This window comes from Chlamydotis macqueenii, chromosome 1, assembly GCF_036417535.1.
Source record: "Chlamydotis macqueenii isolate bChlMac1 chromosome 1, bChlMac1.mat, whole genome shotgun sequence".
In the NCBI taxonomy this organism is placed as follows: Eukaryota; Metazoa; Chordata; class Aves; order Otidiformes; family Otididae; genus Chlamydotis; species Chlamydotis macqueenii.
The window spans coordinates 24,055,333-24,082,631 of record NC_141556.1 but is presented as its reverse complement, the minus strand read 5'-3'; the positions used below and the strand labels follow the sequence as shown (position 1 = coordinate 24,082,631).

General features: G+C 42.7%; 1 protein-coding gene across 2 annotated transcripts in view; it reads left to right on the top strand.

Moving 5' to 3' along the window:
* Window positions 1–5,236: 5,236 nt before the first annotated feature.
* LOC104474737 (ADP-ribosylation factor-like protein 8B) overlaps window positions 5,237–27,299 on the top strand; it is a 31,655-nt gene continuing 9,592 nt past the window's right edge. For both annotated transcript variants that reach the window (XM_086739986.1, XM_086739985.1), the window contains exons 1-2: window positions 5,237–5,485; window positions 9,831–9,911. In XM_086739986.1, coding sequence (XP_086596112.1) covers window positions 5,297–5,485; window positions 9,831–9,911 — 270 coding nt within the window. In that variant the 5' untranslated portion in view covers window positions 5,237–5,296. The remainder of the gene's footprint in view (window positions 5,486–9,830; window positions 9,912–27,299) is intronic.

Below are 27,299 nucleotides of genomic sequence, written 5' to 3'. Positions count from 1 at the left end.
GAGACAGGCCAATAAGACTACTTTGTAGACATCCTAGGATGTGATTAGCATCCCAAGAAGTTCAGCAAAATTTGCTTTAATCCCTGCATCACGCTGGGACACTCTTTTGTACATATATCAGCAAAGAATTGTGTGGAAGGTTTCAGTCCTGTGCAATATGCACTAGACAGCTCCCAGACACAGATTAAATTTATACATGTACCTATCCATCAATTTTCAATACAAGCAACAAGACAGCAAAGACAGTCACATAATTTAAAAACATATTCAGTTATGGAGCACTGATGACCTTTTCAAGAAAACAACTAAATTTCATCCTTCAAGCATGCACACTTAAAACTTACTTGAAGGGTTTTCACAGTGTGCTCCTGCAGGCCCATTTGCACTGGCAGATATCCATTCCGTCGAAGCAAACCAGCCTGCAAAATTAGGGTGTGAGACTTCAAGACAGTTTCATTCCAAAGAATAACATTGATACAAAACAATGTCTATTGCATGGCTTCAAAAAAAAACTACTGCTTAAAAATTACTGATTAATAACTTAATCTTTCTTAAAGAACTTCCTTTTTTATTGTTCTTTCTTGGTAGTTTTTTTCCTATCCTATTGAAAACCATTGTACAGGTGGATGGAAACAGATTCAAAAAGCTTATTGGTCTAACTTCATCCCTTAACACTTCTAAATGTTTCCTAATGTGTGGCTATCCCAGACCCTTCTGTCTATTTTTCTGTAAAAAATTCAATGAAATTTAACCCAGCATCACGGTATTTTTCTTAATGATGACAGTGATGTAAACATAGAGTATTTGAGATCAATCTTAAGTTTTTGTCTACAAAAGTCAAGGATCTGGGTCTTTAGAGAACAATTCTTTCCTTGTAGATGTTCTGAACCTTCTGCAGCTACTTTTCTCTTCACTGTCAGTAGTACTCAGAACTGCAAAGTCTTCCCGCATTTGTTGCCCCCTCGTTACATATGGGAAAGTAAAGGGCACCTATCAATATTAGCATCCTTAAGGGATTAACTTTGGATTTCATTACGTTCCCTAATGTGTTACCATCATCACGGTGTGTTGATTATAGTTCTCCTTGGCCAGTAGTAATTAGATGAGATTTTTCAGTGTATGCTTGTATACTCCTTAGTTTGTAACTGATAAGGTATTTATTGATTAGTAATCAGACACAAACAGACAGTATGAAAATTAATGTGGAACACTACTTTATATACTCAGTCAACATTTTGTTTCTGTGCAAACAATTTCAGCACGTGGTGTTCAGCTGCATATATATGACAATACATAGTCACTCTTCTCTGCCTTTGTTTTAATCTCAGAAAATATATTTATTCAACAGAACTTGAAGATCCTGCAGAAGAAATATACCACATGTTGTCAGTCTCCTTCTGGAGCACACTGTTCCCTCAGGCTACTAGCAGGTTGAGAGAAGATGATAGCTTGCCAGTGTCAAGTGATGATTTCCTGAGGCAGGGACCTAACAGCCACCCTTTTAAAGGGAGGCCAAGGGCACCCTGCAGTCCCAGAATGATAATATTGTTAATGTCACAACAGAGCACGAAGTACCTTACTGCTGGGACTAATAACACACAGGCTTAGGCTGTCTGTAAGTTCTGTACACCACCTCAGCTTTCATGCTGCATATACCAAACTTAGGTATTCAAAATGTAGAGTTCTTGAGCTAAAAAGCTTAATCTGCCCCACTCTGTCAATGCAATAATCCTTACAGAAGTCCTTTTTCACTCCTTCCTTCCCCGGAGCTTGAGAAAAATTATTACGATACACAGCAAAGCGCCTCTGACGCTCCAGCCAGCAGAGGGCACGGACGACGCACATAGACACTGGAGCGTACGTTACAGCGCTTGCACCGAGAAGTTCAATGTCTTTCTGTTCTCTTTAGCAAAGCAGCTGCTTGACTCTGGCCTACAAAGACGACTAGTGCCTTCTACTAATGACGCAGTGCCTCATTAGCAGAAAAGATGTACGGCTTCTTCTGTAGGTTTTTTTTTTCCCCCTAAACATCTAGTATACCAGGACAAACCTGAAAATATTAGAGTGAGGCATTACCTCTTCTCATGCTCTCCTCTCTGGAGATTTCATTCAGCTGAAGGCTCCTTCTCATTAAGATTTTCAGCTGTCACTAAAATCCATGCTTAAAGGACAGATACTGTGATCTGATCTCTTTGGTCGTACTCTGAACTACGGATGTGGGTCCCAAACATCTTGTTTCTGCCCAAATCTGGAAATATCTGCATATGCAGTGTTGGTTGAGGTCAAGCTTTGCTGACCATGTATTTACACGGCATCACCACCATTGTAATCTGAAACATAAGATTCATTGTTATAAATTTTTATAGCACAAATAAGCCTTGCAGTGGAATAAGCTGCTTTACTATCACTTCAGTGACAGAGCAGTTGGAAGAGTCAGTATGCTAGGTGCTGCATGGCCCCACAACACCGCTAAACTGGTCCCGAAGTGTGTAGATCTCAATAGATAAGACAGAAAAGTGAAATACTTTATCGGTGGTTAAATGTTTCCCAGAAAGATTAAGTAGCTTGTCTACAGTCACACAGGATAATGAATTGTGGCTTTCTGTGCCCCAGCTCAGGCTTTCAGCTACAGAATGAATGTCCTTGGAGCTGCTAATTGCAGCAAGGCAGCAATATTTTTACATACAATATTCCATTACCAACTATCTGCAAAAGAAAGAATTGCCTTTCATAATCATACAGTTTCACAAAAGATATAACACATTATAGAACAATATAACAGATCTTTGGCCTTGGACAAACCCTCCAAGACCTTTTCATAATATTATATTTTGAGCCTCTAAACACTGTAAAAGACTTCAGTCAGTGTAAAGCTGAATTAATGGTTCTGAATTTACCTGCCCATCCTCTGCTGGCCTTTTATGAGGGTATGACTGAAACGTATTTTTTCAGAATACGTTACTGTATCTGCAATATATTGTTTCTTTAAGCTTCCATCACTATGAGTCTTAAGCACTATTGCAGAGCTTAAACATTGTTGCAAAAATTCTTGCAAAAATAGAGACTGCTCAATGTTATGTGAGTTTTCCCTCATGCAGTAATCAGAACCACTTCATTCCCAGAAATCACGCTCACAAATGGACTGTCTTTATATCACACATCGCCAGCTGGGTGGTATGTGGAGATGGGAAAAATTCTTATATTTTTCAGTTTTAAGGCAGCCAGAAACATTTCACTTATTCACTCAAAATTCAATAATTGCTTTGTCTGAAAAAAAAAGTTTTTTTAAAATAACAGGATACATAGCAGAAAAATAATAGTGTTTTCCCTGTCAAATATTTCCTGGTCCTTTTACCCATCCAACCAGAATAACCCATTTCCTGAACATCAGCTTTTCCACCCATGTGACCCCTGCAGTTACATTTCATGTAAATGGTAACTGCCCGGTAATTTTGTGACGGCTGGCTGAGGTGAGGATCTAAGTACATACTGAATGGCCATCAGGCTGCTACTAAGAGACAAGCAAAACAGCACAGTTCTGCTACGCTCTCCTTCAATGCAGGATCTGATCAGGTTCCTCTCTTTCACCATGCCACCATTTTCCAAGAAACTTTGAGAGCTGTAACACACTCTGAAACTGCTGAAGACACCATCATTGCCTCAGTTTTAAGAGTGCCATCCAAAATTCTGGCTCTAACCCAAAACACCAATGCTAGGGAATAGCATTAGGACAAAGAGACTACCTGTATCAAGGGCAGCACCTTATGCTACTGAGGGGGGAAAAAAAAAGTAAGCCTCTTTTTGTTTGTTTGAGACTCGCTACTTAAATCTGTCTGCTTTCCTCCAGATTTTATACTGAGAAGCAATGAAAAATAATTCCCTAACAATACCATTGGGTGGCAGGGCCAGCTCCAGTGTCCAATTTCCTTCTGGAAATGTTCAATTAAATTACAAGGGTAAATAAATTAGTATCTGTAAAAAAAACCTCAGATTTACAGTATGAGTCATTTTGACTGCATCTACAACCAGAGCATGAAAAAGCATAAAGTTTTTCACCTTTACAGCAAGGCGACAACCAAGTGCTCTTGACAGTAGAGTCACAAGAGCTTCCAGTTTTTATGGTCTGACTGATGTAACCAGTGGGGTTTGTCACAAATTGAGTTCTCTAAAATGCTGAATTACATCCCTAAAAAAGAGCACGAAAACCAAATTTCAAAACATTTGGATGAATTTGCCATGTTTCAATAGCAGAAGTATCCATACTAAATTTTTGAAGTGCCTTGTTTACACCTGTATGAAAGTCCTTCATCAGTCAATACCACCAGCACTGTCACCTTCTAGAGCACCATGTATAATTTCAGTGACAGCTTCAGAGACCGGCAGATGGAGCCAGCTTAAGTGTTAGTTCTGTATTTACGGCGAAAACAAGCCTCTCTAATGCTGTGTGGTGAGACTGTATGCTAAGCATTGCTCATCCCATGCAAGCAGAAGATTTCTGGTGAAGTGGCATGTCCCCTCATCTCCCACTACACTAAACCACTGTCACAAGCGTTTCTTGCTGAGGCAAGGAACCACGCTAAAGGAGACTCTCCAAAAACTGTCAGAGAAGAACCCAGATAAAACCACAGTAAGCCCTGGATGTGAAAGCCCATCCTTACATGATGAACAATTCAAGAGGAGTTTCATGGGATGAGTGGAGGTCCTAGGGGCATGAGAACTGCCACCACCAGAGGTGAAGGACCTGCAAAATCAACCATGTCAAGGAGACTCGGTCCACCAACTCATGAGCCAGTGCTGCAAACGCAGCCCCCGGCCATCCCTTGCTGGGTGCGGGGTGCTGGACAGCCAGCCCACGGCCGCCGACCCACGCTCCCACCAGGGACCTCACACGATCCCCGCCGGACCACATCCGTCCATCCTGGCGCCCGGAGCCACCCTGCAGCTCCCTAAAACTGGCTGTGCCTCCACGCCACGCGCTCAGGCCCTCAGGACTCGTGGGCCGGACCCCACCGCGGACACCCCCCCGCCCGCCCCCGGCCGTGACTCGCCCGCCCGGGCCCCCCGCACGGCGCCGCCGCCGCTCCCCCGCCCCCGGCCAAGCCAGACCAACCCAACCCAAACCCCTCCCCTGTCTGCAGCAAGTGGCAGCGGGAGAAGGGCGGTGGCGGCGCCATCACGTGAGGGCCCCGCCTGGCGCTCGGCTCCCCGCGCAGCCTCGCCGCCTCCGCCGCCGACCCCCGGCCCCGGCCCCGGCCCCGGCTTCGCCTCGCTTCCCCCGGCCTCGCCCCGCGCTCCCATGCCCAGCAGCGAGGCGGTGCCGCTGGGGCTGGGCGCCTGCCGCAGGTCGGGGGCGCTGGCCGGGATGCTGGCGCTGGTGGGGCGGCTGCTGGAGTGGCTGCGCTCGCTGTTCTGGAGGGAGGAGATGGAGCTGACCCTGGTGGGGCTGCAGTACTCGGGCAAGACCACGCTGCTCACCGTGCTGGCGGTACGCTGGCCCGGCTTCGGGGGCGGGGGGCGCTCAGGGCGGTGGCCGGTGGTGGGGTGGGGGGGCCGCGGCGGGGCGGTGAGGTGAGGCGAGGGGCGGCGGCTCGGCAGCCTGGCGTGGCCAGAGGGAGCTGCCCGCTCCCCGTCGCTTCCCCCGGCAACAAGTGGAGGCTTTGCCCCCGCCTGGCTGCCGTGAGGCCCGGCTGTGCGGTGCGCTGCGGAGGGAGGGGGGCGGCGGGCGGGGGCCAGGCCTTGCAGCTTTTGCCACCTGGAGAATTCGCCAGCAGGGTCAGCTGGGTGTGAAATTGGTTGAGGAGGGAGAAAGAAGATGTCTCCTGCAACTGACTGCGAAGCGTGCCCATCTCGCAGTGGGTCTCTTGCCCATGATGCAAAGTTGTCTTTTCACGGCCAGTGTATCCCAAAATAACTCAGAATATATTGTGCATCCTCCCAGGCCACAACTCCCCTGTCACCAAATTCCCCCCTCCCATCAGTTGCATCAATATTAATGCCTCCCACAATTCCTCAATAGCCCTTTCCCGGCATTCAAGTCTGTTTTTGGTGGTCCCTTCCCACTGTGAGGATGGCCTTGCAGTCTTGTTCCTCTCTAGTGCTGACACCTACCATGATGTTTTCCATTTTGTCACCATGCTGTTTCTCATCTTTGCTGTGCTCTCTGCTCTTCTGCATTTGGGCCCATCCCAAAGATTCACACTCCATTGGAAGATGGAAACAAATATATATGTTAAATATTTAATTTCTCATTGCGTACCCTTTTCTGCGAGGTGGTCGCTGCTGTTGGATGTATTGCAGTTTCGCCTGCCATGAGATCTGGACTTCCAGATGTCCTTTAGTCCTTATCCTGAAAAGTTACTGGATGAAGAATCAAAACCAGACTGGGAGGTGTACAGCCTGAAGTCAGAGAGATAGAGACAATGATGAATATGAGTATATGATACTTATTGTTTGCTTTCATACGTGATTATGGATTAAGGAAAAATAGGAGAATCATGTGAGTGAAGAAGCGGAGAGAGAGAAGCGGAAAAAGGAGTGGGGTAGGGAAAGTACAGAAAGCACTGAAAGTATGCACTGGGACACATCAGCCATCAATACCCTTAAAATACCCGGAACTGGTATTTTAGTTACGTTTGTTAGGCTCTCACGCAATGTCGATAACACGGGCCTTGACACTCCTTGTGCCCATTGGAGATGTTCATTGCCCAAGGGCAGGCTTTGCTGAGGAAGGGGGAAAAGGCATGAAGGATTAAACTGCTTCTTGGTTTGATTTCATAAACAGACCAAAGAAGAACACAGCAGTCCAGAGACCTCTAACAGTACTGTGTGGTATTAAACTTTGTGTAAATGTTCATCTACTCATTTGTACTATACCACCTGTGGAATGACATCATATGTGTTTGTCTCTTGTGCTAATATCTTAAATATCAGAGCACTGCTGTTACTGCAAGTCTGATTTTGCCAGCAAATGTATCACTTCAGAATATTCTACAGGGCATCTATGTTTTCTGACTTGGGGAGTGTCCCTGAGTGCAAGCTTTGTAGCTTTCAATCTGGAGACCATACACCATGATAATCACTGAAGGAGAGTGGATGAAGAATTTGGGAGTAAGGCAATGGATAATAGATTAATATTGAATACGATTGATAAGGGGATGGCAGACAGATTGGGAACTCTGTGTACGTTTGTGCGTATGTGGCTAGACTGTGATGAGATGAAAATAACTGTCACAAAATAGTGGCTCCTTAAAATGCGGACTGCAGTGGATGATAAAAGCAAATGGTAGGAAATTAACTGTTTTTTACAGTTTGCAATAGTATTCAGAGATCCTATCATGCTAACACTGAGTAAGCACCCTTCGAGACAATCTCCTCCCTGAAGAGTTTGAGCTGTATTTAGACCTCTGTTACCAGTGGAAACCTTGGATAACGTCACTGCCTTTTACTATGGATGTGCACTGATGTAAGGGAGTAGAATCTGACCCATGGTCGTTACGGTAAGGGGTTCTGGCAGTATTCATCAGTTCAGTATTCAGCAACAGTTAAAGAGGACATTACAAACTTCTGGCATCAGTTGTTTTCATCTGTGTCGGGATGTAAATATCTTTTTTACTAAGATACAACAATAAACTTGTTTATACATCTTGAGTGTAGGCAATTTGTCATGTAAAACTTCCTCAGTAAGCAAAATTGAACTGATTTTTTTACTTTATGGTGCTTATAGCAGTTGAAACAAAACACAGTAATCAGAGGTTTTGGACTAATGCTGGCAAAAGGTTCAACTTACTACTTTCTTCTCTTCATTGTATGCAAATATAAAGAACATTATACTTTATTTGTAGCTAGTTCTGTTCAACTAATGAAAAATTTTTGAAAATACTGAAGATCAATAAAGGGGACACTAATTCTTTGTATTCTGTCCCCAATACCAGAGAAGTTATGCTGGTTTGTTTTTTTTTTTAATTTTTATCTTCCAGTTTAGCATATTACATGTGGTGTATAATTTGCGATCAAAAGTAGAATCCTGACCTTCTGTGAGTCTGTTTAAGCAATAGCCACCTGCGTTGGCTGGTTGTTTTTCCAGGCATTTCTGTGCTTGAGTAATGATGCTACATTCTCAGGGTTTATGTGTTCATATGTGTTTATATATCTGTTCTTCATGAATAAATGTACTATATATAACAAATTAGGCCAGTATCTGCTGCAGGTGATGGGTGCTGTTTTGCTTTGTCTCACTCCATCCAGTTAAAAACTTCTGTCACTGCTGGGTACATGTATCTGCTTGAATCTGCAAGTGCATTTGTCTTCACTGTTTTTTCCCACTGCTGTTGACAAGTCATTGAAGCAAGGAAAGAGGAGGAAAAAAGATACTTTCAGAAACAAAAGATGGGGAAGATACATAGTATAGACTTTAGCAAGAAGGTTCCGGTAGGTAAGGTTGAACAAGTAATTGACGGAAGTTGTTTCTAGCCTGGAGGATCTAATTCCAGACCCCAAAATCTTGTGAGAAGATCAGGTAACTGTCAAAGGTTATCCAGCTTTTAAAGTCACAGATTAAAAATAATTAATCTTAGTTTATGAACACGAACTGGAGGCATAGCATATTCTTTCTCTGCCACTAACAGTGAAAAGTTGCAGAAAGCATACAGAGACCAGCAGTAGCACCAGGGATAGCTGGTGGCAGTGCTTGCACTGTGAGGCATGTAGCTGCTCTGGCGCACCCTGAAGCTCTGATCATCCCTCCTCAGGTGGGAGGGACCTGTTAGAGCATGCCTGCTTCCCTCCGTCTCCACATGCCCATATTGTCTTCCAAAAAAAACCCCAGGGCACAGGAGATGGTGAGATGGGTGAAGGGAATGTGGGCAGATTGATATGGAAGGGCAATGGCAAGTCCAGAAGGTCCTACTCTCCTTTCCAGATGACTGGAAAACCAGGAGTACTGTGTATGTGGCAGAGAGTGCCTGGGCCTTCGTGTGGACATAACTTTTAAGTAACCATCTGCATATCTTAATGCACCACTCCTAAGAGACACAATACGATAGTAATGATACATTTTGAAAAGAAAGATTGAATAATGGGTTATCTACTTAGTTCTGAGTTTCACCCTTCTCCTCAAAGGCTGTTTTCTCTAGTGGGTAGATGTGTGTAAGGTTCCTGTTGGCATGGTGACAAGCGTCTGTCTTGTTAAAATATTTCTGTGAATTGGAGGAGGAGGCAACAGTTTGGTTTTATGTTTTGAGTTTATGGTGTGCTGAGTTAGTACATAGTATTTTTCTGTCTTAATGGCGTTCTGTTAGCTTCCACAGCAGGGTTCCTCTGCTGTCACCTAGTCAGAAGGAAAGGGTCTGCGTCTAGTACTCTTTAAATGAGTACTCTTTCACCAGTTATTACGTTTGGAGTTGAACCATTGGTAACAGTAGTGAGAAAGTACAGGGAAAAAGCCTGGTATAATCGGTTTTATCATACTGGAGGCTGGACCAGATGACCTTTAAACGTCCCTTCCAACCAAACCATTCTATGATTCTATATTTTAACTGTGCTGCTTTCTGGTTTGCTTAGGGATCTGATGAAGAATTACCGGAAGTCTCATGGTTTCTGGGGTGATCTTTGTTGCTGAAGAGAATAAAAGATTGTTTAAAGGGACTGAGATGAACAGTCTTGCTTGGTGTGAGAATGCATTAATTGAAGTGCTGGCCAGTGCTCTTGTAGAAAATTAATGTGATATTTTACTGTGTTGTAAAATAAAAAAATTATATTGAAAACAAGAAAGTAATCTGCTGTGTATCAAGTATTTTATAATAAATTTAATTTTCTTTTTGTTTGTATTCTAGTCGGGGCAATTCACAGAAGATATGATTCCCACAGTAGGCTTCAATATGAGAAAAATAACAAAAGGAAACGTTACCATAAAGGTAGGTGTGCATGTTTGAATTAAGGCAGAGTGAATAACTAATATACAAAGTTATTTCACCTTGGAATTTGAAAGTGTAGGAAATTTATTTTAAGATGATAGGATAATTTATCATTTTTTTTCTAGCTCAAAAGTAACTTTTTAAAAGCATATAGTCATATACTTATCTGTTACATTAATCTGTTTGATATCATGATATTCATGCCAGATGGAAACTTTGTTGCACTATTTTGGGCTAGAAAGGTCATAAAATTCTGAGGTATTAAGGGAGTTGAGTTTTGGGTGACTTCTAGAGGTGCCCCTCTTTCTTCTCTCTCTTTCTCCCTCTCACAACTGTAAGTGCAATCTACAGCAACTTCACTCCTAACTTATGCATCTCAGCGGAGAGTGCGGTTTAGCTCGCATAATGTGAGCTATACGGAAATAGAATATCTAATGTAATTCAGTTGTCAGGAAACCATCTCTTAGGCCTGTAGAGAAATATAGATGATTCCAGTTTGGTTGTAATTCACAGCATAGGCATTGAAATAGAGATAAATCACTCCAGTAGCATTAAGGCTCTCTCTGTTGTTTGATTATGAAGGGAGCTTGGTTGATTAGTCTAGATTGAATTAATAACTTCTGTCTAAAATTAGATGAAAGGAGTACAGTTTTTTTGCCTTTACCTTGGCTTTTCCTTGCTTTTCCTTCATTTAATCTCCTTTCTCCCTCAGTTCTAGAGATAGTCTTTTACCTCTGGTTTGGTATGACTCCTAAACCCAGGGACGATTTTCCAAAATGACCTATAACGTGAGTGTAAGCAGTTGTTAACTGTCTACTCACTCACTCTAAACAGTGAGCGGGTAAAGGGTAGTGAAAGGGATAATTGACTTCTGTTGATTGGGAGATGTCAAAGCTGTACTAAAAAAATCTAAACCTAAAATGACCATAGGGATATAGATACTGTGACTGCCTGTCTGTTTCTGGTCCTAGTTTCTTGCTATACTTCTTCAAAATTTCATATAACTGTAAGGCCTTCAGCTTTTTTACACATTCTGCTTGTGTATCTACTTCTCTGTTATAAGCTTGCAGAATAATCAATAGGTTCCTGTACAACTGCTTGTGTGTTACAGTACCTAATGAGCCAGTCTTTTGAAATCTATTGAAATCGAAAGTCTAATGTCACCCAACTATTTCCTCTCATCACTCCAACTCTCCTTCCTGTATACCCTCTTGAAATTCCTGTCAAGTTTGACTGAAATAAAAACTCTTAACATTACCCATGATTTGGTCTGAGTTTAATTTCCCAGGAAATTTTGGCAGATTGCCAAAAATAAATGATGGTGACTATCTTAAAACTGAGTCCACGGTAAAGACTGTAAAAGGCTTAAAAGGAAAATGGAGTAAAATATGAAATGGAGTAAAAGTAAAGCAGAGGACAATCATTGCCTTAGTAACCTCAGCTTCGTGACTTTGTGCATGATCATTATAACAAGTACATGATTAGAGCCTGCTTTGCGAGCGAATCTGACCTCACTCTTGTCACAGCAGGTGAGCAAGAAGAGAAAGTAGCATCGTATAAGCATTTTTGATTCATGCATTTTCTGAAAGGTAAATGGTTGATAGAAGCCTAAGATAGATAGAAGCCTTTTTTTTTTTTCCACTGTAGATGGTGTATGTGTGCTTGTGAGTTTAAAAAAAACAAACTGTCACATGGTGAGCACTAAATGCTCAATGCAATGTGGCCAGACTGTTCTTTGAAGTGAAAATTGTGTCCTTCTAGGATACAAAAATTTCAGTTGAAAATTTTTTCTGTAGGCAATGCCTTTCTGTAGCCTTGAACAACCAGCTTTTGTGTGATAGTAGGAGAAAATATCCAATTTTATGTTTTAAAATACCTTTATTGTATTTTTTATTAAAACATATTGTAGCAAGAAAAGCACATACTGCAAGACTTATAGGAGTGAAACTTCAGAAATTTTGAGAGGAGAACACTCACTCTGCGCAGATAATGAAAGCAGAAAGAATTTTTGTCTTGATTTCTTACTTTCTATAAATTCTTCAGGGATGAGTTGAGAGCTTCTTGAATCACTATCACCTACAAATGTGAGTGTGCAATGGCTCTCATTTTACAGTTTATTCCAAAGATCAAAATTATCTGCATTGTTTTCATGGAATTCACTATGTGTATCTAGCAAACCCTTCTATTCATGTACCTGCTGCCTAGTGTAAGATAAGTGTGTAGGAATTAATGGCATCATGGTAACAAAATACAATTCAACTTTGGAGTTTGTCTACTGGAATAGGTAGTCAAGACTAGCATTACTTTACACAGTGAGTAGCTCTCTGAAAACATAGAGGAATTTATATGGCAATATGAGTAAGCCTGCATCAGTTGGACTTTACCTGGGGAAAATGTAGGTGACCAGAATCAGAAGCCTCTCAGCCCTAATTCGTGCACCCAACCCTGTATGCTCAGTTTATTTTGGAGACCCAGGAATTGATAACAGTAAAAGGTAACTGAATTGATCTTTGAGGAGGCAGAAGGAGCACGCAAGGTGCACATTCTGCTGAGTAACAGTTACACAGCTTTTTTTTTTTTTGTAAATGGAAGCTGTTATTTCATCATACTTTCTGTTAGTTCTTATGAATGCTATGTTTCAAACTGCTGGAAAAACACAGAATTTTCATCAATGATGAGGTTTGACTTCTGGTCATGGCCCTTCTTCACCTCATTTACAGCAACATCTGCTTTGATTGCTGTAGGGCAGTATTCATGCTGTGTAACAAGAAGGTATACTGGTAGGCAGAGAGCTGTTTCCTCTCTTTCCTTGCTCTGGAGTTTCCCTCCAACTCTCCTCATGCCCATTAGCCTCTCCTTGTCAGACATGTTTCCCTCTTCCACTGCCTGCTTTCTTTATGCCTCATCCCTTTGCCATACAAAGGCCGATACAATAGGTTGACTTAGCCGCAAAACACCAAATTTAGAGTGTAGAATCTGGACAAGAAGAATGCAGTCTGTCCATTTGGTAAGAAAAATGAACTTCTTCATCCTTCCACTCTGGTAGCTGCAAACTTTTAAGCACAGCTAACGTAGCCGGTTGCTAGAGGGCTGCCAGAATTACGTGTTCAGTACGTGCACACAGACTGATATGGATCAGTGCAATATAAAAAAAAAATGTTTAATGCTGTATTGTTAGAATTCACAAACTTTGGATGATCTTACATTTTCTAGTCCTTATGATTAATCCATGATTCATATTAGTTATGAAAGAGAATTTATGGAGAAGTCAATGGGCGTTGATAACAGAAGAACAGTCTGATTGATGTACTAATTGTATAGATTTTCTCCCCCAAGATTCTGTTCATTATACACAAATGGACATACACACTAGCTACGACAGCAAATCGAATCGTGTATTTACAACAGAGACATCAGAGGTACTGCCTTACAAGTGCAAATGCATACTAAGGCCATCCCATGCTTTCTTGACCTCTTACACATCGATGGCAGATGTGCAGGAGAACAGGACCAGTGACAAAATTGTGATTAGCATTGTGATACGAAGCAGCAAATGCAGACTCACAAGCAAAAGCTGTTTGTTTCAGTTGAAGTAGTCAAGCTGTCTTAAGTTTTCACTTATCCAAACAGATATTTTTTTTTTCTTATTATTCTTTCAGGCTCCTGCCGAGCCTTCCCTTCTCTTTCAGAAGAGTACATTTCTACTGAAGCAGTACCTCCCACTTGAGCTTTAGCAATGCTTCCCAGTTGATCCAGGAGAGGATTCTATTTTAATTGTTCCTAAATGTCAATTTTGTACACTTTTCATCACATCTGCCTAGCTTTACCAGTGGTCAAAGAAGTCCACAGATGCCACAGTCAATAAAAAAGTTACTGCGTTCAAACATGGTTCGTAGCTAATCCACAGGAATAGGAATTTCCTTTCAGTTCCCTTGTTTTCTATCTTTTGCGTAGAAACAATAAGGCCATGATTAGAGTTCATGTAAAGAAAGCACAAGGATAGTTGGAGTGCTATACTGATGCTGCTACAGAATTGTCAGATGTGGGAGAAAATGAGAAAGCTATTGATGGTTCATACAAAAAGTAATTTACAAGTATACAGAGTTTTCAAAATAAAGTATTTTTTGAGCCAAGGTAGTTCAAGTAGGTTAAGGAAATGACCAATAAGTTTGACTGGAGTTGTCTGCACAGATGATATTGCAAGATGAGGTTCATGCAGGGAGGTAGTGTGTGAGTTTCTGTGGAACTGTGCTTTGTTCTGCACTTTGATCTCAAAAGTCGTGTTGTATATTGTCATAATAGAGTTGTTAAGAATAAGGGGATACTGCTAATGTTATTAATACGTTTATTAGTTTCAAAAATAATACTTAGTTTGGAAGCCAGTCTGCATGGGAAAATAATTTATCTTAACCAGTTGTCGTGGTCTTTCTGCTACAACAGCATACAGTGAAATTAAGAGGTGCAGGGGAATATGGCTCTTATGTGTAGACGCTTATTTCTCTAAAAGCCTGTCAAGATGAAGTACTTGTACATCACTATTCCTGTATTGAGATAAGCTGTTAAAATATTATAGCTTAATTGCTGGGTAAATTTTCCAAAATTATTTTACTGTGAGAAGAGTGACATCATTGTTGATAAGTTGATGACTGAAAAAATGATGAGGGGAATGCCTCTTGCTAGAATCCTTTGATGAGCTATTTACAACCTCATCAACAATGATTTAGAGTGAAATTTTCTTTAACTTTCTTATCCCAACAAAGCAGGTTACTTTTTTCATAGAAATATGATATCCAACTAACAGCTATTATTAAGATTCCTCAATAAAGTGTTATTTTACTAAACCTGTGAAGTCCTTCAAACATGGCAGGAATGATCTTCATGGTAAACAGATAGGTCTTGTGTCTGACCTTTTTCATAGGTCTCAGGGGACACAGCAAAACAGAATTGATTAAACTTACTGTAAGAGTGAGGCTGAGAAACCCTCTGAGTCAAACAGTCATCCAGTGAAATAATGGCATTCCAGAAGGCTGAGACTGATCACCTTAGGCAAAGAAAGTTGTAACACCAACAAGTAGGTCGTAAGAATCCTTTATCTGTTTTTTTGACAGACTTTGAGGTAGGCCACTAAGAAGGAAGTACTATGGTAGTGCGGCCTCACTGCCTGGTTTCTTGAGTACAGTTCTATCTCCAGGCTACATACAGTTCCAGAAGGCAAGAAGAGCTAAGAAGCCCACCGTCTTCTTTACTTTCTTCCTATTTTGTCAGTCTTTTCTAGAAGCTAGCAGATTTATTCTCTCATTTAATCTCTAATCCTAGAGTATGAAACTATCATCACTGGAATGCTTGTGTGTGTGAGTATTTATTTGAACCACACTGAAAGAAAAACACTGATTTATGGAAGCTTAAACATTTTGTAGGAAGATGCCAGTTTCATGTGCTCCTCAATCGAAGTTGAGCGTGATCAGAAATGTAAAGCTGTCAGCTTTAACCACGAATTGTTAAATTTTGGCTTGTTAGTGTATTTCATAAAACATGCCTCCTATTATTTCCAAAAAAGAAGGAGGCAAAGAGGAAAGGTTTTACAAGGCAGGATTTGAAGTCTAAGCGGGAAACCGTATGGATTTTGAGGTTGTGGTTGAGGTATTAAATTACAGGATAATTTCCAGCATCAAAATACCTAATATATTACAAGTTACGTATCTGTTACAACTTTTTTTTTTTTATGAAGTTCATAATGAAAGTGATGGCTATCTCTTTTTTTTTAATACCAAATAAATTTGTGAGCAAATTAATTTGAATTTTAATTACAAGCAAGTTTTTTGTCCTGAGTGATTTGATTTTGATGGGATTGCTTTATTTTTGGATTAGCTCAGTGTTAGTGATCTTTTGGCTTTGGTGGGATTTACTGTTCCGTAAGCTAGACAGTAGCTAAAAAAATTGCTTTTAGCAAACCAGATTTCAAGGGTCTCAGAAAACATGCATTGTGAACTGTCATTTTAAAGGATAGTGAAGCTCCAACTAATCAACCTTTGATTCTCACAGTGATGATCTTAGGATAATCTCAGGTATAACAAAGAAATAGAGCAGCACCAGACATGCACACGCACAGGCAATGCAGCAGCTTCATTTTCCTTGCTCTTGCACTTCGTTTTCTTAAAACAGCACCACCAGTCAGTTTCTGCACCCCTCTTGGATACTGCAGTCCAGTGGGAGCAGTGAGCAGCTGCTCAGGAGACTGGGACCGTGGTGGTTGGGCTGCAGTCACCCCACTGTCACTGGTAGAGACCAGTGTCCTTCCACGGGAGCTGCAGCCCATGCCAGTGCAGACCAACCTGCCGGAGGGTGAGGCCCAGCTTCTTGCTACTTGCTGTTTGCTCTGACGGGGCAGAAGGAGGAGGAGGAGGATGAGGAGTATCCCAGCTCTGCATTCCTCTTCCAGCTTCCTTCATTGCAGTGTTCCTCCCTCCTCTGGATAGTAGAGTTTCCAACTCTCAAAACATCCTCATAGAAACAGAATCCTCTTGCTTTGTAGTGCTTCATCCTGCTATTCAACATCAATTGACCTGTCATGTCACCATCTCACGTGTCGTGCAGTAATACCAGCCTCTGTACTGCCTGTATAGCTCTGGCAGTGCTTCAGCAGGTACTGGCTATGCCATATGGCATGGGTCAGTCTGAAAAGGCCATGCCATATCTGGGCTGATTTTAGGTCAAAGTGATTATTTCTATAAAGAAGAATTTTTGTGGGATGTCTGCGTGATTTATGATACTTGTGTGTACGGAAAAGCTGTACTGCTGGATTCAAAAGGGCTATGATCCACAGCAGGAAGTCCAGTTACTGGTGATATAGCTCAGGGATCATTTAGTGTCTTCATTAGGGACCTGTATGATGGGATAGGGGGCAGCCTCAACAAGCTTGCTGGTAATACAGAACTGTGAGGAGTGGCTGATACAGCAGATGGTTATGCTGCCATCCAGAGGGACCTCAACAGACTGGAGAAATGGGCTGACACAACCCTCATGAAGTTAAAGAAAGGAAGGTACAAAGTCGTGCACCTGAGAAGGATCAAGCCCAGGCACTGCTACAGGCTGACTGACTAGAAAGCAGCTTTGCAGAAAAGGATCTGGGAGTCCTGGTGGACACCAAGTTGACCACTGGTGAGCAGTGTACCTTTGCAGCAGAGAGACCAACAGCATCCCTAGCTGCATTTGGAAGAGCTTTGACAGCAGGTCAAGGGAGGTGATCCCTCCATTTTACTCGGCACTGGTAATGCCACAGCTGGAATACTGTGTCCAGTTCTGGGCTTCCCAGTACAACAGGGATGTGGAGATACTAGAGACAGTCCACTGAAAGGCCACTAAAATGATTAAGGAACTGGAGCATCTCTCATATGAGGAGATGCTGAGATATCTGAGAGTGTTTAGCCTAGAGAAGGCTCAGGGAGATCTCACCAATGCAGCCAGAAGATGTAGCCAAACTTTTCTCGGTGGTGCCCAGTGACAGGACAAGTGGCAGTGGGCACAAACAAAAAAAAATATGAGAAATTCCATTTAAACCATAGGAAAAAGCATTTTTACTGTGAAGATGAGTGAACACTGGAACAGATTGACCAGGCAGGTTCTGGACTCTCCATCCTTGGAGCAGTCTGCTCTAGGTGACCCTGCTTTGACCAGAGCAAGCTGGACTCTACAATCTCCAAAGGCCCCTGCTAGCCTCAGTGGTTCTGTGATTCTGTGAAGAGGAGTTAAATGAGGGTCAGAGACTGGCTCAGAGAATAAGTATGGAGTACACTCAGAATTACTCAATGATCAACTAAGAAGGAAAAGTATGAAAGTACTCTTCCTGTCTATTTGTGAACAGAAGCCTTGGACACTGTATCTGTGCTGGGAGCTGTGCGCTGCCGAGTGTGAGACAGGATCATGCATTAGATAGGAGCCTCTGCAGTGGTCAGGACAAACAGATGGGGCCAGAAGCCAGTGTCTTGAGTCAGAACAGGCAGTGTTGGATATCTCACCAGTCATTCAGAGTAACTGTTAGGACTCCTAAAAATGAAGACCAAGAGCTGATCTCAAGGGGTCATCTAAACCAAACTTGTGCTTTGAGGTGAATCAGATATTTACCCAAATACCTTAAAATCTGTTCTTTCATGAAGAAAATTCTTTAATATCCCTTGTTTTGGACAGTGTTCTTTCACTCTAAGTGTTAGAAAGCTTTTTTCCTACATGAGTTGCTGTCGTCACAAATTGAGCTGCTTTTTTCTTCTCTTCTGTATCTGGCAGCCATTTCCTGGGAAACATTATGGTTTTGCTCCCCTCTCCCCTCTTTAGGTCGTATTTTCAAAATCTATTCTCACCCTTCCTGTTCTTATCTGGACTTTTAAAAATTTGTCTGTGTCTGTTCTATAGACTGATACTCAAAACCAATATAGGAGCCTCCCTGACACTAAGGACAGGGCAGTACGTACTTCCAAAATCATACATAAGATACTTCTGCTAGGAAATCCTGATTTAAGATCTGCAACATAGTTGAAACACATATTTAGTTTGTGAATTGCTCAGACTTTTTGTCCTGCACCTCTACCTCGTTATTATCCGTTTTCTGCTAGTGCATTAGGTTCCCTCTGTCCAAATGTACCATTTTGAACTTGTGTTAAATTTCAGCTGCCTCACTTCAGACTGTCCCTCTAATTGGTCTGGATACTTTAGGATTCTGATTCTGGGACATCTGGGAACCGTAAATGCTGTCCCTGGTTAGCTCTGTCCTCAGCAGCTTTGCCTCATTGATAAATGCTGGGAGTCTGTCAGGATTGCTGAGACTCGAGAGGTAGAGGGCAATGGGGACACGTGAGGAGAGTACCAGGGAGCTGCTCTGTGGGGTTAAATCTGTCATGGGAGAATGTCCTTTTTTTTCTAATCTACCAATATTAGATTACCTTTTCCCCACATACACACTGCTGCACATCCTACTGGCTTTTCTCTGATACTGACCAAATACTCATTTTTGCTTTCATGGTTATATGTTCTTCAACTACAAGCTAAATTAATAATCAATAAGGTAGATATTGACTGGCTGTTTTGAGCTAGCAGTGTCCTTACCTCTGGTGTCCTTGTCCTCAGTCTTCCAAATGCAAGTTCTTCCTACAACTTACAACTTCTATATGCCTGTTTTCACCAGAATTCTTGGATTTTGTTGTCTAGAGGCTGATTCATGATTGTGTGAGAAGAGGGTACAAAAGATTAGAATCATAGAATCATAGAATGGTTAGGGTTAGAAGGGACCTTCAAAGGTCATCTAGTCCAACCCCCCTGCAAGGAGCAGGGACATCCCTGACTAGGTCAGGTTGCTCAGAGCCTCATCCAGCCTGGCCTTGAACGCTTCCAGAGATGGGGCCTCCACCACCTTTCTGGGCAACCTGTTCCAGTGTTCTATAACCCGCATCGTAAAAAATTTTTTCCTAATTTCTATACTAAATCTACCCCCCTCTATTTTAAAACCATTACCTCTCGTCCTATTGCAACAGGCCCTACTAAACAGCCTCTCCCCATCTTTCTTGTAGGCCCCCTTGAGGTACTGGAAGACTGCTATCAGGTCTCCCCAGATCCTCCTCTTCTGCAGGCTGAACAGCCCCAACTCTCTCAGCCTGTCCTCATAAGAGAGGTGCTCCAGCCCTTTTATCATCTTCGTGGCCCTCCTCTGGACCTTCTCCAACTGGTCCATGTCTTTCTTGTGCTGGGGGCTCCAGAACTGGACACAGTACTCCAGGTGGAGTCTCACCAGGGCAGAGTAGAGGGGGAGAATCACCTCCCTCGACCTGCTGGCCACACTTCTCTTGATGCAGCCCAGGATGCGGTTGGCCTTCTGGGCCGCAAGGGCGCATTGCCTGCTCATGTTAAGCTTCTCATCCACCAGCACTCCCAAGTCCTTCTCCTCAGGGCTGCTCTCAATCCATTCCCCGCCCAGCCTGTATTTGTGCCTGGGATTGCCGTGACCCAGGTGCAGGACCTTGCACTTGGCCTGGTTGAACTTCATGAGGTTGGCACGGGCCCACCTCTCCAGCCTGTCAAGGTCCCTCTGGATGGCATCCCTCCCTTCCAGCGTGTCTACGGCACCACACAACTTGGTGTTGTCGGCGAACTTGCTGAGGGTGCACTCTATCCCACTGTCCATGTCGCTGACAAAGATGTTGAACAGGGTTGCATGTGGTCACGCAGAATCAGGGCTTTCTCCTTGCGGGAGGACACAATATTGAGGCTACGATGGATTGATGCCTTCTGTTTTTCTCGTTAGAATTGTGTTATGTCTTGATTGAGGGGATTACAGTCTTGCCTCTAAAACTGGATTCCCTGGTGTTCTCCTGCCTTAAAACACAATGTGGAGGGAACAGACTTTGCTTTTGTGTCCTGTTTAAAATCTACCTGTTGATCCTTCCAACATTGTACCTCGTGTCTCTGATAATATGGCACACACACCCTGATCATTGAGAAACACCTCCTCCAGCTAAAATGCCTCTGTGCTTATTTTCAGGAGTTCAAGATACTCAGAATTTTGTGTTGCAAGTCTAAGTCCATTTCCAGTTCTTCAGTGAAAATGCTATTATTAAATTAAATAATATAAACTGTGGAGTGTGTATATAGTGTTTTTTTTTCTGTCTGATGTGACTAAAATTAAATACCTAGTTGCAAAAAATGTTTAAAAGTTGGACTTTTATCACCAGTGGGGAGCGACAACATGATTCTTTAAGGGACTGTCGTAATTCAGCCCCGATCAGGACCAGACTACGCAGTCTCTCTCTCACTCCCCCCACCCTCCGAGAGAACAGGGAGAGAAAATATAAGGAAAAACAGCTTGAGGTTTGAGATAAGGACAGGGAGAAATCCTTAAAGTTACCGTCACGGGCAAAACAGACTCGACTTGGGGAAAACTATTCATTTATTACTACAAATAGCAGGGTAATGAGACAGAGAACAAGATAACCTCCATCCACCCCTCCCTCTTTCCAAGCTTAACATTATCTCTACTACCTTCTCCGCCCTGAGCGGCACAGGGTGGGGAAGAGGGAATGGGGGTTGCAGTCAGTTCATCATACGTTGTTTTACGCCGCTGCTTCATGGTTGGGGGAAGAACTCCTCACATTCCTCCCCTGCTCCATCGTGGGGTCCCTCCCACGGGCCACAGTCCGTCGTGGAACTGCTCCGGCGTGGGTCATCTCTTCCACGGGTGCAGTCCCTCTAGAACAGCTGTCCCAGCGGGCCCTCCAGAGGCCACAGCTGCCTTCAGGCATCCACCTCCCCAGTACGGGGTCCTTCACGGGCTCCAAGTGGATCTCTGCTCCTCTGTGGACCTCCATGGGCTGCAGGGGGACAACCTGCTCCACCATGGTCGTCACCACAGGCTGCAGGGGAATCTTGGCCAGGAGCCGCATTACTCCTCCCCCTCCTTCTTCACTGACCTTGGTGTCTACAGCTGTTCCTTACAACAGGCTGGTAGATGTCTCTCAGGATCTTTTTTTACATCTTATTCACTTCTCATCTCCTCTCCACTTCTTGCAGCTGGGCTGGACCGAGTCGGGCCCAGTCATCTGCCTGGCAAGAGGCCAGAGGGTGAGGCCTGCAAGGCCCATGAGGCCTGTGCCTCCCCCTCTGCGCCTCTGCCCCTGCTCAGCTTCTTCACATCTTCTCTTCTCTCCTCTCTTTTTTCTGTTTTCCCCTTCTTAAATACGTTATTGCAGAGGCGTTATCACGGAACATTCTGCTACCAATCGGCTCGGCCTTGGCCAGCAGCAGGTCCGCCCTAGGCCTGGCCGAGTCCACTGAACAAAGGGGAGCGACTTCTAGCAGTTTCCTACAGAAGCTGCCACCTTAGGCCCCCCCTCACTAACAAAACCACGACAGGGACCAAGGCTGATCTCAAATAATATAGTGTTCTGGGAAGTATTGCCTGCAGAAAATGTAGCGATGTGGCTCATTTTTTTCAACTCTAAGAGCAACTGTAAAGGCATTTCCAGTATACAGGATCATAGCTAGGCAGTAACTACAATTAACAGAACTATGAGAGCGTTCTAATTTCCATAATAGTTTACATGGTTAGTACTACAAGTAATGCTCTATAGTTTTGCATCCACGGGCGATTTATTTAAAATTCTAAGATTATTTGATTTAGCTCTTTTTATTCTTTTTATTTATTAGATGGGGAAGCTAAGTATTACTGGATGAAGATTCCAGTCTAGAGTAGGTGACTATTTAGGATTTGTCTCCCCTGAGCTTAGCTGGGTGAAAAGGAGGAAGCCAGTTTGATCCAGTTGTCAAAACTCAATGCAGAGCAGTGTGTGCTTTGCAAGAATGGTTCAACTGGTAGGCAAGGTGGGTAAAACAGAGTCTTCATTAACCACAGGGAGATTTTAGTCGCTTGGATTAGATGCCTGCATTTTAGGTGGTTGAAGTTGAAAGAAACGGATCCCATGCTTTCTAGTTACATGTTGGGTTGTCTTCGAATGCTATGACTGTGCTTGCTGTGTGTGTGTAAGCTCTTTAGTCACATCTCAGTATACATGGACTGGTCTGTGTACAACATGGTATTGAATGTTGCTACCTTATTTTGCCCAAACATTTTTCTGTATTTAGAATTTCCTCACCTGTTTGTTCAGATTGAGTTTTATGGCTGCTATTTTCTGAATACTTCCAACCAGAAAGATATATTTCTGAGTCTTGGTTTTTGTAGTGTTGGACTTAGCTTGCAAATTAAGATGCCTAAATGTAAATGGCTGTATGTCTGCAATGGGGGTTAAGCTCCTTTAATAACATCAGAGGAGCTCTAGTCAGTACCATTAAGCCTGGAGCATAGTTCTGTGATCCTAAAGAAGATGTTACATCTGGTCAGCTGAATAGCTCTCTAGGCTTCACTGACTGCAGTGAGATCTGAGGTACTGAACCCGTGCATCGACATCAAGATACAACTGTGTCATTGTACACATCTCTATCCTCAAGAAATATCCTACCCAGCATGTTTGAAAAAAATAATATAAAATTGACATCTAGAAAATACTACTTTTCCTTTCCTGCAACTTTCTTATTAACTGTCAAACCCTCCCACAATATGAGCTAATTAAAAGAAACACAAGTAGAGTGTTAATGAGCCTTCCTGTAACTGAAAGCTTTCAAAAACCTTTGAACATATTCCCCAGCTGCATTTTTGCTCAATTGCAATGATACCTGTGTGCAAAAGAAAAAAAAATTGCTCCTTAAATATAGCTGATAGCTGCAGTCTTAAGATGGAGCCTTAGAGCCACATGAAGTATGGAAATTGAACAAGACAGAGAACCACAGAGATTCCTGTTTTAGAAGAATTTGATTTATCAGGTAAGTATAAGCACTATGGTAAATGATGATTCCAGAGTATAGTGATTAATCTAGTTTACAAATTAAACATTGCATTATTTTATGAGTGTGTAGACCTGCAAGCACAATAAGAATTACTACCCTATAGGAGTAGACAGGAACAGATAAAATAGTGATTTATAAATTGCAGTAGGAATAAGATGTATGCCTTCAAGACCAAACTTAAACCACAACAAGTTGAGATTTTAATCTCTGAGGCAGTGGTACTGGGCATCAAAGGAACTTTTTTTTTTCTCTTTGGTTTGGTGATTCTGTGTGCATTTTCTGATTTGTGAGGTCAACTGGTCTTCTAGGGATAAAATTATCTCTTAAGTATTATGAAAATTTTATTCCTGAGGGACCAACAAAAGCCATGGGAGCAATTTGAAGTCCAGTCTCTTTTTAAAAACACCGAGACAAAACAAACTTCTTTCTATAGCTAGCTGTATATTCTGCTGTTAAGGTGTAGTCTCCTGCCTCTCTCACTTCACAGCCAGAATATACTTTTCACCTGTGTATTAAATACTGGGATACAAAAATAGGTGATGTACAAAACATGCAGGGCTCGTTGTTCTGGTTTTGTTAGTGAGGGGGGGCCTAAGGTGGTAGCTTCTGTAGGAAACTGCTAGAAGTCGCTCCCCTTTGTTCAGTGGACTCGGCCGGGCCTAGGGCGGACCTGCTGCTGGCCAAGGCCGAGCCAATTGGTAGCAGAATGTCCCGTGATAACACCTCTGCGATAACGTATTTAAGTAGGGGAAAACAGGAAAAAGAGGAGGAGAAGATGTGAAGCAGCTGAGCGGGGGGCAGAGAGGGGGAGGTGCGAGCCTCATGGGCCTTGCAGGCCTCACCCTCTGGCCTCCCGCTGGGCAGCCGACTGGGCCCAACTCGGCCCGGCCTGGCTGCAAGAAGTGGAGAGGAGATGAGAAGTGAATAAGATGTAAAAAGGATCCTGAGAGGCATCTGCCAGCCTGTTGTGAGGAACGGCTGCAGACGCCAAGGTCAGTGAAGAAGGAGGGGGAGGAGTAATTCGGCTTCTGGCCAAGATTCCTCTGCAACTCGTGGTGAAGACCATGGTGGAGCGGGTTGTCCCCCTGCAGCCCATGGAGGTCCATGGAGGGGCAGAGATCCACCTGCAGCCCGTGGAGGACCCCACGCCAGAGCAAGTGGAGGCCTGAAGGAGGCTGTGGCCCGTGGAGGGCCCGCTGGGGCAGCTGTTCTAGAGGGACTGCACCCCGTGGAAGAGATGACCCACGCCGGAGCAGTTTCACGAAGGACTGTGGCCCATGGGAGGGACCCCACGCTGGAGCAGAGGAGGAATGCGAGGAGTTCTTCTCCTGACGATGATACAGCGGCGTAAAACAACGCGTGATGAACTGACCGCGACCCCCATTCCCTTTTCCCCCCCCGTGCCGCTCGGGAGGGGAAGGTAGTAGAGATAATGTTAAGCCCGGGAAGAGGGAGGGGTGGGGGGAGGTTATCTTGTTCCCTGTCTCATTCTCCTGCTAATTTTAGAAATAAATGAATAGTTTTCCCCAAGTCGAGTCTGTTTTGCCCGTGACGGTAACTTTAAGGATTTCTCCCTGTCCTTATCTCAAACCTTGAGCCGTTTTTCTTATATCATCTCCCCCTGTTCTCTCGGAGGGTGGGGGGAGTGAGAGAGAGACTGCGTAGTCTGGTCCCGATCGGGGCTGAACTACGACACTCGTGCAAGAAAACTTCTTTAGCGCTAAGACCTCTGCATGCCTCTTGTATTCTCACAGTTCTGTCTGTTCAGTCATGTACAGTGGAAATGGTTTGGGGCAGAGAGTTGTGTTTTGAATAAAGTAGTTAACTCTGTCGTTGGCTATTCAATATAATAGAGTATTACAAAGTCACTGTTAGCACTTTCATAGGCAAAGAAGTGACCATTTATTTATTTAATCCCTGCATTTAGTTTCTTTCTCTATTTCAGATAATTATAATAATATATTGACATAAACTGGGTTCCCAAGCACTAATAAAAACACCTGGTCTATCTTGTGTCCTACATGTTGTACTTTAATGGAGAGCTGTAAGCCTTATTAGGGAAACTGACTGCAAATGACTTATCTTTCCATTGTTTCAAGGTGACTTTTTCACCTAATGAGAATAATGCTTGTTGTGCAGTGCAATTTAATATATTACAGATACAGTATATCATCAGAGACAAACCTAGTATGTCTTTATCTTGTATTTTTTATTTTGTGATTAGTCCAGGCCACATAATCTTGTAGATTTTTCTCTCTACCAGGAATAATAACTGTCAGTCTCCGAAAATCTAATCTTACTGCTGGCCTTCCCAGTCCTCTTTCCCCTTCTTTCTTCTCTGATCTACCAGGAAAATAATTTAGTTTCTTTTTCCAGGCACACAGATGTGCACCAGATGGTTACTCATAGTTTCAAGGTCCTGATGAGTTATTGGGATAATTAGTGTTGGTGTGAGGTTTGTCATCTGACTGTAATACTGAACTGTGTACTCATCTCTTTCAAGCTTTTAAAATAAAAGGCTTATTTTATTAATACTTTTGAAAGAGCACTTCAAATGTCAGTGCAGATAATAATTGATACCCAGTTCATGGCCAGAAGTTCACTCAACTCTCTTTAATGTGTAAAATTCTTGATCTTATAAAGGGGATCAAAGGCAGTCGACATTTAGGTGGTATACTAATTTAATGCCAGAGAGAACGGTAAGATATCAATCAGGGAATCATTTTTGTGGTGAATTGGGAAATACTTCTTTCTAAAATATGAACATAAAGTGTTGAAAATGATAGAGAAATTGATACATAGATACAATTTATGGATTGTGGAACTAAAAATACAGTCCCCGTTAGCTGAAAAAGACCTTATTCCATAGGTCTATTAAGTCTTGCTCTTTTGTGCAAGTCTTGTTGCCACAGCAGGTTTAATATATTTGGGTTTTTAAAGTATGAATAAGAAAACAACTCTTAAGAAAATTTTACTTCTGTGTATGTTGCTTCCGGATTTAGTTTGTGCTATAATGGGTATACTTCCTAGATCTCGTATACAGTACATGGGTTTTTTTGATAGTTAAATCAGATTAAAGTACATAATTACTTCTCTTTGTCCTTGACATAGGAACAGATCCATTTATTTTATTTTTCAATGTTCATCACTGTTTTAATGGGTGTGTTACTTGTAACACAACTGTCTTTGGATGTAGCTGCAAAAGCTACGTCATTATGCAGCCCTTGCCTGTGTGATTTAGGTCCTTTTCCCGGTATTGTGATGTCGGAAACAGTTTTGAAACAAGATTATTTTCATCCACCAAAGATACTGAATTTTCGCAAGCAGAGCAGAATAAGTAACTTTTGTGCAGATTGCGGGACGCTAATAGCATGCGGAAGTATTTGCAGGATTGGAGCTTTATAAAATCCCAAGCAGAAATTGAGCTTCCTTTCCTTAAGATTCACTGATTAATCACTGAAGGCCTACCCTACACTTCTCTTTCCTTTCTGGTTCTGATCAGTTAATCCCTGTGTCTTTTAAAGCACATTTGATGAACAAATGGGAGAGTTGTGGAGGTATTGGAGCTCCCTAGAGTATATCATCCTGTACGTGGACTCAATCTGCTCTCCAGCCAACTCTTTATTTACTTAATACCCAACTTTATCCTGCTGAATGCCTGCTGCATTCTTAACTCAGATCTCCATAGCCCCATTAAAAAATCCCACTTCATAACTATTTTCCTACAACGATGCTATTCTTTCCGGGTTTTAGATTGTATATTTGCAGGATTCACTTTGGTATTTGAGTAAGACTTTTCTTGCAGTGAGTGGGAAAGTGTAGAGTTCTCCCAGGTGGACATTTGGAGCTGCTAAGGTCACAGGACTGTCTTGCCATATAAATGTGCCTGTCCCCCTCCATCAACTGGAAGGGGCTGAGAAGACCAGTCTCCTGAGGAAGGCCACTTACAAAACTGTCTACATTTAGGCATTCTCAGTACAACCTGTATGCTGCACATAAGAGTTCTTC